The 13389-nt window shown below is 29.6% G+C and overlaps 1 protein-coding gene across 1 annotated transcript; it reads right to left on the bottom strand.

The window, feature by feature from the left end:
- Positions 1-5041: 5041 nt before the first annotated feature.
- On the bottom strand, positions 5042-5738 carry LOC132282087 (uncharacterized). Its single transcript, XM_059783716.1, has 3 exons — positions 5548-5738; positions 5279-5412; positions 5042-5115 (listed from the first exon to the last, which is right to left on the bottom strand). Exons 1-3 carry the CDS (start codon positions 5736-5738, stop codon positions 5042-5044), a joined length of 399 nt encoding a protein of 132 aa, XP_059639699.1.
- Between the last annotated feature and the right edge of the window lie 7651 nt (positions 5739-13389).

Here is a 13389-nt window from a genome sequence, read left to right as displayed (position 1 = left end):
TTCAACTTGTAACTTACTAAAATTTGTTTTTAGTTCATTCTCCTAGTAAGCATTTAATTGATTTTATTTAGATTGTTTGTTAATATTATTAATTCTTCTTAGCTTTTTTTTTTTTTTTTGTTCGTTTTCCTTTATATTCATCCTTCTATTTTTATCTTAACCAACTCAAATCTCAATTAATTTATGGGTAGAGCTCGATTTATCATTTATTTATGGATAAATTATACTAACCTCCCTTGAAATTTATCACAATTACACAAACTTCCCTATGATTTTTAAAATTATTCTCAACCCCTAAAATCAAAACATTGTTAAACTGAGCACCCTTTTTGACCCTCGCGTTAACCAATGATGAAAATGATTGATGTCATGTACTTAATATATGTAAAATACCAGTACTGCCCATAGCTAAATTAAAAGACCTCTTCAACCTTGTAAAGTAACGTACAATTACAAAAAGGTCATCATCTCTTCCAATGTAACTGTTATAGTTTTCTCACCCGATTTTCAATCCTGAAAACCTGGTTGAATCTCTCAAGTTCTTCAACAGAGAGAGGTTAGAAATTAAAAGAAGATGAAGACAACCTTGTTCTAATGATCGTGGTTCAAAGAATTTTAAGAAGAATAACTCGCGACAACTTCATCTTCAAATTAGGGTTTAAATTTTAGGATGCATGTCTAATTTTTTATAAGAGAATAAAAATAAAAATGTAGTTTCACTTTTATATACATGCAATTGAACAAAACATTGATCTCTCTTTTGTAATCCCCAATTTACTGCAGGCTCTTCCTAGTTCATTCCGCGTTATATACTGTATATTAAATCCCCACAATGTGAGTGAGCATAATATTTGGAGCTAAATCTTCTGTACGGTTCTCTCTCCTCCTGTTAATGTCATGTCGGTTCAAATGCCTCTCATTTTTCATCTTTGAATCTTTTTTATTATTTTATTTGGTAACTTTTATTTTCGGATCTCCGATTGTCTTTTACTCTTTATCCATGGCCACTGTTTCTACTTTCCAGGTGTGCGTCACTCCCAAAGATTTCCACAAGGTATAATATATACATGGCCTTATTATTTTGTTGAAAGTGTCAATAAATATATTAATAATATTTATTATTTAATAATTTAAAAATTAAACCAACTTATTTATCAGCCAAATTCTAACACATTTGACTAGGTTTTTTTATACTTAAATATGGAATAGTAAAAGTGATATAACCCGACCCAGTCCCGTCGTAGTTAAATGAAATAAACGGACAGAGTTGATATTTTTGTATGTCGTAATAATGAGAGTAGGAGTTGAATTAGTACGACGAATTTTCTATCGGGCGGGATAGGGTTAAGCCAAACATGGGGTGGTGGTGTAATAAAGCTCAATCTTAATCACTGAGTGCAATAACTTAAATCTTAGGAAATGTGACTAATTTTTGCAAAATAAAAATACTTGTGTATGTATAATTATATATGTGTCCACGGTCCACAAACAAACGTGTATATATATATATATAAAAAATAAAACAATGAAAAAACGAACCGGATTTTGGATAGTAATCTTATCTTCCTCATGGATAGTAATCTTATCTTCCTCCTCGGCTGAAATAGATTGGTTCCCTCCGTAAATTCCTCCAAACCCTTCTTCAACAGCTCTCGTGGCATAGACCTTCCCAAATGAATCATACATCACGTCCCTTCTCAAACAACACATAATTAATACAATATAATAACCAACTAAAATTAATTCAGATGGTATAATCTCCCATTCTGAAAAGAGAAGTTTAGTGTTGGAGCCTTATTAAAGATAGTATTGGGTGTGGACGGTTTACTTGGACTTTGAAAAAGAACAAGAAAAAAAAGACACGGTACAAATGCTCAATCAATTCATAAAAATGAAAGAATACTAGCTTGTGAGTGTGTGTGTGTGTGTATATATATATATATATATTATAAATACAAGTCCACAGTTCACGTACACACAAACACATGATATGAAACAATGAAAAAACGAACCCGGTTTTGGCGTTGGGGTTGTGGGTCTGTTCGGCCATGTTGTACGGTTGATTAGGCCCTGAAGCTGCCTGACGGAAACTGACAGCAGAAGTTCTCCGAACGGTTCGAAATGGAAAAGGTAATGAGATTAAAGTGGGTAGTGGTTGGTTTCTAACCGATTTGATGGCGTTGAGCATCTTCTATCTCTATAGTATATATAGATGAGAGAGATGTTGATGGAGCTATACTATTTCACACTCACCAACGTTGTCCGAAATAATTAGAACTAATCTGATCATGCATGCTGGTGACCAAATGTCTAGTGCTTTGTAGCTTGACACGTATTACCCGCATCATGCAGACAGACGCGTCCCATAGTCAGGTGTGTGTGTATATTATATACATATATACACACACGCGTATATATTATATGATTTTGTAAGGCTGCAATTTGAATCCAAGCTCATCGCAGGGCTTGGGATATCCTATCTCATGCTAGTATTGGGTTTAGGATTAATACGTTCAGCCCGGCCCAAAATATTTTTTTTTAGTAATAATAATAAATAAATAAAAATGAAAGAAAATAATGTATCAAATTGGAAAAGTTGAGTAAAAAAATTTGAAGTTTACTCAAAAAGAGTATCATAGAAATTTACTATTTACATTATCTTTTTTTGAAAGGTAATTTGCCATCAAAATTGTGTGCTCTCTTCCGTCCAGCACCTTCTTAATATTTGAATTATGTGAAGAAAAAGTTGAGGTGTAATTAATGTATAACATTTTTTATTTTTTATTTTTTACCATTCTCAAAAGTCAAAATAGTGATGTTACATTTAAGATCAAGAAGTGTTGCATTCCCAAAACACCACCACAAACTGTTTTGGATTTTTTAAGGTCATGTTTGGGAAGTGTTGTATAGTGTAGTGTAATGTATTGCTCTAGTTTAGAACAAAACAAAGTGTTTTGTAATGTAGTGTTCTGAAATGAGAATAAAATATATTTGGGATGAAAATTTAGAGTGAAAATTTTGAAATAGAAATTATTATTATTTTTTTTTATGATTAAAATAAATTAATTATAGAGCTTGATTAGTTTGCAAAACAAGAATTACAGAGCTTGATTAGTTGATTTAGAAAAAAAATTAAAACAAAACCCATACACACAGAATTGCAATTGCAATTGCAGAGAGAGAGAGAGAGAGAGAGAGAGAGAGAGACTAGGGTAATTGGGAGGCTGAAATGATTTGCCCTAAAAATGGATTAGCAGAGTTGAGAACGAGAATAGAGATGGAGGCGTTTAGGAGGCTGAAATGATTTGCCTAAAAAAAATTAAAACAAAACCCATACAAATTTGCAGTTGCAGAGAGAGAGAGAGAAAGAGCGAGAATAGAGATGGAGGCGTCTGGGAGGCTGAAATGATTTGCCCTAAAAAAAATTAAAACAAAACCCATACACACAAACAAAACCCATACAAACAAGAATTATAAAGCTTGCGAACGGCGAACCAGAACTGGAGTAGCGGACCCATACACACAATCTGAAAAAAAAATTAAAACAAAACCCATACACACAATCAAAACCCATACAAACAAGAATTACAAAGATTGCGAACGGCAAATCGAAGTTGGAACAACGGGCGATGGAAACTGAAAGATATGGGTTGTGATTTTTTGAACAATCTAAAATGATATACCGATATGGGTTTTCAACTTCACAGATCTGAAGATTTTGTTCATTTTGAACTTCTGATTCTTGTAGATTTTGTAGTTTGCAATTGCAAAGAGAGAGAGAGGGGGGGGCAAGGTTCCAGAGTTGAGAACGAGAATACAGATGGAGGTGGGTTTTGAACTTTTGATCCTTGTAGATTTTGTGTTTGCAGTTGGAGAGAGAGAGGGGGGGAGCAAGTTCCAGAGTTGAGAATGAGAATAGAGACGGAGGCGATTGGGAGGCTCAAATGATTTGCTTTAAAAAAAATTATTATTATCTTCGCTACAGTAAAAAAAATAGCCCTGGAACAACATAGAACACCAAATTACTGTTTCAACTTTTGGGCCAAATATTGGATTTGTTCTGAAAGTGTTCCACTACTATTGAGAACACAACAAGACAGGCCAAACAACATGTGTTCTGAAAATAAGTACTATAACACTACAGAGAACGATACAGAACATGGTAGAACAAACACCAAACAGGCTAGCAAAACATTGTGCTTGCTTTAAAAAGGGCATTGTTCTCATTCACAATGAAACACTGTGCTGAAAGATCCAATTTCAGTTCTGTTCATCTACCTTTTCCCACTAAGAATTCAATGATGGTATTTTCTATAAATTGCTAGCTTTTGTAATCGAATAATGTATTGAACTTGAGATATTTGAAGCTAGAAATGATTGAACTTATAAATGAAATTCCAGAAATACTACAGTAGTAATTTTATTTATTTATTAAAGAAAAATAAAAATTAAGTGGAACCCATTTGGATCTCACACATCTGTTTTAATTCTCTGCGACCAAACTTTGTACCATTTAACAAATGCTCACCTGAATCAGATACCGGTCATGTCAAAATAAAATAAAATATTTTCAATCAGTCAGTTCAATTATAGAGATCACTAACTTCCGAAAATTAAATAAAGAATTAAAGAAATCACTCGGAAAGTACGTAGTACATTCTCATTTCGGCCAACTCTCTATATTTAATTATTTTTGGGTGGTGTGCTAGTGCTCATTTTTTGAATTATGAAAATCCCACACACAACAATCACATTCAAGTCCCCATAGAATAAGTAATTGTATTATTTGTCAGAATATTATTATTAATGAAGGATTCGAGTCTAATTGTATTATTTGTCAGAATAATAAAAATTAAAAAAAAAAAAAACTTGTACCGCTAAAACATCAGGTGTTCAAGCGCGTAAAAACAAGTAGGTATTATTATTGATCATTGCAAAACAAGAAAACCCAACAATTTCCCAACAAATGTTTGAAAGCAAAGTAAAAAAAATAAAAACTGTTTCGGAACATCGAGATGAAAGGAAAAAGTAATTAGCTATCTCATGAATCTGCACTCTGCTGGTGTCGTGCCTTTTCCTTCTCCTGCACATGGCTTCCTTGGCTCTTGTCGTATGCTTCATGCATCAATATTAAATCCACATTCAAATTAATACACACATATATAAACGAGATAGGACTTGGACAATGGATATATATACACACACAACACACACAATTACACAAAACACACAGTTACACAAAACACAAGAGAAAAGTACGAAAATGCTAGGAATTTACCAGGTTGATTCTGTTGGATGGTATTCTTATCCTCCTCAGTAAGAGACTGGTTCCTGCTTCCGTAAATTCCTCCAAACCCTTCTTCATCTGACCTCGTCGAATACCCCTCCCCAAATGAATCAGACATCATGTCCCTTCTCACACCGACAACATACAATACAATACAATATACACAACGATCAATTCCAAATATATACCTACTTATGTGTGTATATAGATCCAGATACATTTATAATAATATTACATATGAAACAATGATAAAAACGAACCCGGTTTTGGAGTTGGGGTTAATCTTGGTCTGTTCAGCTGCCATATTGTCAAGGTTCTCCGGTTGATTAGCTGCCGCCTGTCGGAAACTGACAGTACCAGAAATTCTCCGACCGATTTGAGAAGGAAAAGGTGGTGATGAGATCAAAGTGGGTAGTTTTTGGCTTCTAACCGATTTGAAGGCGTTGAGCATATTCTTGAGCTACGGAAGTCTCTTCTTGCCTGTATATATATATAGATGAGAGAGAGATTTATGGGGTTGTCTGTTGATAGAGCTATACTCTAATACTCAGCAACTTTGTCCGGATAAATAGAGCTAATCCTGGTCATGCTCCGAACCAAAAGTTTAGTCCTCGTTGCTTGACACGTATCCTGCAGATCGACACGTCCCAACAGTCTTTATATATATATATATATATATATATATATGTATATATATCAGTCGTTGGAGGTTGAATCCAAGTCCAACGTAGACTTGGGCAATCCTTTTTTCATGCTACCATTGGGTTTGGATTTAGCCTATCGCCTCCAGTCCCAATCCTAGCCCTATACGATAGACCTTCCAAATCTAACCCAACAATTGTCCTCTTTAATGAAAGGGATGGTAAAATGAATCGGAAATTATCAACTCATTTATATTTTTTTTAATGATGATGAATGAATCGTATTTAATTTGAAAATTAAAATAAATTGAATAATTTTTAACCACTTAATTTGAGGGTAAAAATGAATTAAATAGATGAAACCATATTCAATCCATATTTTACCTATCATATAATAAATACACAACACAAATCTATTTAACTCATTTCTCTCTCTAAAATTCTCTCACGCATAATCCTCTCTCTCTAAGTTTCTCTCTCTAAAAATTTTTTCTAAAAAAAAAAAAATAAATAATAATTTAAAAATTAAAACCTTCTGAAAAAATTAAAAAATAATTAAAAAATTTTAAAAATAAATTGACTAAAATTAAATAATAAATTAAAAAAAAAATTAAGAAGTTTAAGGGGAAACTGAAACCATGTGGTCTTGAGCTATTGCGATAATTTGTGCCAAGCAGGGTTGGTTATGGATGTGGTCACCTGTTCTCCATTTTGTTTTTCTTTTTGTTCATATTATTTTTACTTTTCCAGTCATGTTTCTTTTCTTTCTTTCTTTTTTCTTTTCGGAAATTAAACTTTTCTAATCATGTTGCAACAGTGTATTCTATCTTATAAAAGAAATATAACTGAACCTTGATCCTTCATTATTTCTGAATACGTTGTTGTATTTCTCCAACACTGTATGTAGATTTTTTAATTTAACCATCTGGTTTTAGTTTTCACTCTCTTCATTTATTTCACTGCCACATATGAATTGAAATTTTCTGTTTTAAATATAAAGTTTTATCCATCCATTTTGGTTTGCAGCCAAAGTTTTATATTCCTTGGTTGTATTCATCACTGTTTGTTCCACTATCATCTGTTCAAGAATCTAAAAATTAAAAAATAATTAAAAGTGATTATTTATTTTTAAAAATTTTAAAAATAAATAAAAACTATCATGGTTGTTAGTCCCCTTAAAAATAATTTTTTTTTTAAAATTAAATTTAAAAATAATTTAAAAATAATTTTAAAAATAAAAAATAATAATTAATGGGTTCACGGATCATAACGGGTTGACCCTGCCCATTTTTAACCCATTCCGAACAGATTAAATATGGGTTTTGACCCATATTGACCCGCTCATTTTCAACCTAACCTGCCCATTTGCCACCACTATCTTTAACCCATCGAATGTCATTCGTCCACTTAGGCGTTCCAGCCCAATAGATGGTGGGTGCGCTAGGCATGTCAAGTCATTAGTGAACTTATCCAATCAAATATAATATATTATTTTGTTATTATTAAATTTACAAGTAGGTGGACTTTTTTTTTTTTTTTTTAAATGTTACATCATTGATCGGGCATACCAATGACTTAACTTGGTATGGCTGGCGCAATCAATATTTACTCGTAAGAACCACATAATAGGTGAATTGTGAAATAGAGTAGTAATCCCTTACTCTCTATGGAGTAAGAAAATTCTTCCGCACATTCTATAGCGACCATTAGATTAATATAAAACCACTATCATTATTTCTAGTTTCCAAATTTAATATTTGCCCATACAATTAATTATAACAATAAAAGGTAAGTACTAAAAAAAATAAAAATAATGATAGTATAATAATAGCAGTATTAAAGAAAATATTAAGAAAAACAACTAATTTACAAAGGAAATCTTAAATTTCATAGAATTATAGCATGTTTTGTTGTGAATCTCCTCATTACGTCAATAAAATTTTGTTATTATAGTAGAACTAAAAAAAATATATTGTGCGATTTATTACGACAGATGAGTAATTGGAATATATTTACATCTAGTTAGAATTTGTGACAAAGAGTTAGAGAAAAATAGATTGAATTTCTAATTTTTAAATAACATGCATTTAGGGATGTATACAATAATTTAAATTGTAATCTATTAATTTTTTTTATGAGTGAAGTGTAGTGCAAATCACAGATTACATTAAGTTCATCAAGTAGATTTTATTTTTAATTTTTTATTATTTTTTAGTCGACGTTTCATTGTTTTGTATGTTAATAGTATAATTTTTAATTTCTTTTTTACACTCAAATATACAATGTCAACTTTAGTATCAAGTCATGGATGTAATTTTCTAACACTTATAAATTTTTTTTATAGAAATTTTTTTTCAATTAATAGTGAGACGTGATTTCAAGAGGTGAATAGATTTCTATTTTTGTTTTTTTAGTATTTACCTTTTATTGTTATAATTAATTGTATTGGTAAATATTAAATTTGAAAACTAGAAATATAGTGATAGTGGTTTTGTATTACAAGGAAAGCTATAGGTGGGTTTAGAATGTGACCATTAGATTAAATCACTATAAAAAGTGCGGAAGAATTTTCTTACTCCATAAGAAGCAAGAGATTAGTACCCTTGTGAAATGCTTGTATGACCATGCTGGTTGGCATATCGGTAGATTGTTTAATAACCTAATAAATTGAATTTGAAACAAGTTATTAGTAATTAACTATAGTGTAATGATAGAGAGTTCAACTCCGACTAAATTTATATGCGAAAAAAATGACATCATGAATTCACGATTATATTATCATATTTAATGACATCATTATGATGTCACCTCCACACACTAAATCAATGCCACTGACTCTAGAGTTTCAGTATTTCATTATTTATTTTTTTATTTAAAAAAAAAAAAAAAACAACAACTAAAAATTATTTAAAGAGTTTAATTCAAATTATAAATTACCTAATAAAATTCATAAAAATTAATTTAAAGAATTTAATTTAAATTACAAATTACCTAATAAAATTCATTTTCTTATCCCACATCGGTTTTGAGTTAAAAACAATTGCATAGAAGCCTCTAAAAAATTACCTAAAAGTTAATTTAAAGAGTTTAATTCAAATTACAAATTACTTAATAAAATTTATAAAAATTAATTTAAAGAATTTAATTCAAATTACAATTTACCTAAAAAAATTTATTTTTCTTGTTCCACATTGGTTTTAAGTTAAAAATGATTACATGGAAGCCTCTTATAAAACTATAAACCTAAAGAAATATTAATTACATCTTTCTTGGCCTTTCGCCTAACCTTTCTTGACCTTTCGACTAAGATCAAGTGTAGTATTAAATTTTTTTGAATCGGCCTTTTAACTAACCTTTCTCAGCATTTTTGGCTAAGATCAAGTGTAATACTAAATTTAAAAGTTAAGATCAAATGTAGTACTAAATGTTTTTGAGTCGGCTTTTTGGCTAACATTTCTCGCCCTTTTGGCTAAGATTAAGTATAATACTAAATTTAAATGCTAAGATCAAGTGCGGTACTAAATTTAGTTGGGTCGGCCTTTAAGAGTTTCAGTATTTATTTATTAATATAAAAAAGAGTTTTTATTAAAAAAAAAATCACCTAAAAATTATTTAAAGATTTTAATTTAAATTACAAATTACCTAATAAAATTCATAAAAATTAATTTAAAGAGTTTAATTCAAATTACAAATTACCTAATAAAATTCATTTTCTTGTCCCACATCGGTTTTGAGTTTAAAAGGATTGCATGGAAGCCTCTAAAAATTATTTAAAGTGTTTAATTCAAATTACAAATTATCTAATAAAATTTATAAAAATTAATTTAAAGAGTTTAATTCAAATTATAAATTACCTAATAAAATTTATTTTCCTTATCCCACATCGGTTTTGAGTTAAAAAAGATTACATGCAATCCTCTTATAAAACTATAGATCTAAAGAAATATTAATCATATATTTCTCGGCCTTTTAGTTAACTTTTCTCGTCCTTTTGGCTAAGGTCAATTGTAGTACTAATTCTTTTTTAATTCAAATTACAAATTACCTAATAAAATTTATAAAAATTTATTTAAAGAGTTTAATTCAAATTACAAATTACCTAAACTATAAAGAGTTTCAGTCTTTCAGTATTTATTTATTAATATAAAAAAGAGTTTTTATATTTATTTATTAATATAAAAAAGAGTTTTTATAAACAAAAAAATTACCTAAATTTTTTTTTAAGGAGTTTAATTCAATTTATAAATTACCTAATAAAATTTACAAAAAATAATTTAAAGAGTTTAATTCAAATTACAAATTACCTAATAAAATTCATATTTCTTGTCCCACATTGGTGTTGAGTTAAAAAGGATTACATGGAATCCTCTTATAAAACTATAAACCTAAAGAAATATTAATTATACCTTCTTCGGCTTTTTGGCTAACCTTTCTCCGCCTTTCGGCTAAGATCAAGTATAGTATTAAATTTTTTTGATCAGCCTTTTAGCTAAGATCAAGTGTAGTACTAAATTTTGTTGGGTTGGTCTTTTGGCTAAGCTTTCTCAGCTTTTTGGTTAAGATCAAGTGTAGTGTTAAATTTTTTTGGGTCGGCCTTGAAGAATTTTAGTATTAATAATATAAAAAAAGAGTTTTTAAATAATAAAAAATTGCCAAAAAATTATTTAAAAAGTTTAATTCAAATTACAAATTACCTAATAAAATTCATAAAAATTAATTTAAATAGTTTAATTCAAAATACAAATTACTTAATAAAATTTATTTTTCTTATCGTACATCGATTTTGAGTTAAAAAGGATTGCATAGAAACCTCATATAAAACTATAGAATTAAAGAAATATTATCACACCTTTCTCGGCCTTTTGGTTAAGATCAAGTGTAGTACTTTTGGCTAAGATTAAGTGTAGTACTAAATTTAAAGGTTAAGATTAAGTGTAGTACTAAATTTTGTTGGGTCAGTCTTTTGGCTAACCTTTCTCGGCTTTTTGGTTAAAATCAAGTGTAATACTAAATTTTTTTGGGTTGGCCTTTAAGAATTTTACTATTTATTTATTAATATAGATAAAGAGTTTTTATATAAAAAGAATTACCAAAAAATTATTTAAAGAGTTTAATTGAAATTACAAATTACCTAATAAAATTCATAAAAATTAATTTAAAAAGTCTAATTCAAATTACAAATTACATAATAAAATTTATTTTTCTTATCTCACATCGGTTTTGAGTTAAAAAGGATTGCATAGAAACATTTTACAAAACTATAGAACTAAAGAAATATTAATCATACCTTTCTCGGCCTTTTGGCTAAAATCATATGTAGTACTAAATTTTTTTTAATTCAATTTACAAATTACTTAATAAAATTTATTTAAAGAGTTTAATTCAAATTACAAATTACCTAAACTATAAACCTAAAGAAATATTAATCACTCCTTTCTCAGCCTTTTCGCTAAGATAAAGTGTAGTACTAAATTTTTTTGGCGTTTCAATATTTCAATATTTATTTATTAATATAAAAAAAAAGAGTATAAAATAAAATAAAAAACTATCTAAAAATTATTTAAAGAGTTTTTTACACTAAATTTAAAGGCTAAGATCAAGTGTAGCACTAAATTTTTTTGGGTCAGCTTTTAAGAGTTTTAGTCTTTCAGTATTTATTTATTAATATAAAAAAATAGTTTTTCTTTTTTTAAAAAAAAAAAATTATTTAAAGAGTTCAATTCAAATTATAAATTACCTAAGAAAATTCATAAAAATTAATTTAAAGAGTTTATTTCAAATTACAAATTACCTAATAAAATTCATTTTTCTTGTCCCACACCGGTTTTGAGTTAAAAATGATTACATGAAAGTCTCTTATAAAACTATAGACCTAAAGAAATATTAATCACATATTTTTCGACCTTTTGGCTAACCTTTCTCGGCCTTTTGCCTAAAATCAAGTATAGTAAAATTCAAATAAAATATTTATTAAATCTCTAACACGAAATATATTTCAAATTATAGAAAGTCTAAAAAAAAAAAAGAGTTTCTATAAAACTCTAAAAATTATTACCTAATAAAATTCAAATCAGCTTCTGTCCGGGGACGCTTGGTTCAGTTGTGCTTCTAATCAACTATTTATATATAAATAAACAATCACAAAAACACCCATTTTGATTTCTAAAATAAATTGATTTAGTAATTAATTTATCATGTTCATTGTTGTACTCTCTCTCAACTGTGTATTTTATTAAACATTTTGCTTACAATTAATTATTACCACCATTATTGGTCATTGATACCAAAACACAGTGAGAGAAACATAACCGGAAAAGAGCATAGTGAGAACAAGAAAAACTCAACCGATAATGCTAATGACATGCTCAGACAACGTGGCTTCCGTCCTCGGCGCTGCGAGAGGCATGTGGTCGAGCTCGGAACAATGGGTCTCTGGACCATCTTCCTTTCACAACAAGTTTTAGTCGTGTGATACCCTTTGAATCCGAGACATGGGTTGATCAAGCCCAAACCCGAGGGAATATCAAACAATTTATATATAAACGAACACAGAATACAAATCGAAAAAATAAGAAACAAATAAATAAAGGCTGAAAAGAATTATAATTATAAAATTCTCAAAAGTTACAATTAATAAAATCCAAACTCTCCATTAATTAACAACTCGGGAATCCATCCTGTGGATCCCTAATAATATCCCAAACTAAAACTGAAATAAAATCTAAAGTCAAACATGGAAAGTAGTCCTATGTAGTCGGATGAATGAGTGTTTGTATCTGCTCTGCACGACTAAGCTTTAACCCTGGAACTGACGAGCATCTGAAAAATAAGAGAGTGGGTTAGGCCCACATGCAAGTCCTATTCTATTACGATACATACATAAACCCGATACGCAGATACATCCTAAATAGCTCAACAATATCTAGAGTAGTCCATATATGTATAAGTACACATTATAGGATGCTCACTAGTTCAATAGGTCTGTCTCAGCTTGAGTAGAGATACCAAGCAAATCGAACATAACGTGGTCGTGTGTACCTAGACCTACCAGGGAATAACAACTACTGTCCAGCTATCCATCCTAGACGATATACGCATCCTAACCATGGTCTTGAGACTCAAACTCATACCATGGCACCATAACATAAATATATAAAATCCATATACTCCTATTACAAAATATCATCCATCTGGTATAGTGGCCTAATATATGTATAACAATCCATCCAGAAACTAAAGTAGGTCATTCAATTATTTTATTGACATGACACCAATACGAGTAGGACTTAACCTTTATGGTTAATCCATATCTCAATCCAAAATAGGTAGGACTTAGTATTTGAATTAATCCATCCCTAATATACCACCGTCCCATACCGGTGCATACAATCCTCCAAATAGCATAATTAATAAAACAATACTATATATTCTACAACCATTCTCCAAAATATGCATCAATAT

The sequence above is a fragment of the Cornus florida genome, unplaced genomic scaffold (assembly GCF_030987335.1).
Source record: "Cornus florida cultivar Cherokee Brave unplaced genomic scaffold, ASM3098733v1 CherokeeBrave_3.0.0_Hap2_Chr11, whole genome shotgun sequence".
Taxonomy (NCBI): domain Eukaryota; kingdom Viridiplantae; phylum Streptophyta; class Magnoliopsida; order Cornales; family Cornaceae; genus Cornus; species Cornus florida.
The sequence above is the reverse complement of the archived record's forward strand: the minus strand, read 5'-3'. Positions and strand labels throughout refer to the sequence as shown.

What these genes read in the sequence shown, in the direction of transcription:
- LOC132282087 (XM_059783716.1), bottom strand. Translation starts at nt 5,738, where the DNA reads ATGCTCAACGCCTTCAAATCGGTTAGAAGCCAAAAACTACCCACTTTG. An exon ending in AACCCCAACTCCAAAACCGG is followed by an intron (nt 5,413 to 5,547) that starts GTTCGTTTTTAT and finishes CGGTGTGAGAAG; the next exon opens with GGACATGATGTCTGATTCAT. An exon ending in CATCCAACAGAATCAACCTG is followed by an intron (nt 5,116 to 5,278) that starts GTAAATTCCTAG and finishes TGATGCATGAAG; the next exon opens with CATACGACAAGAGCCAAGGA.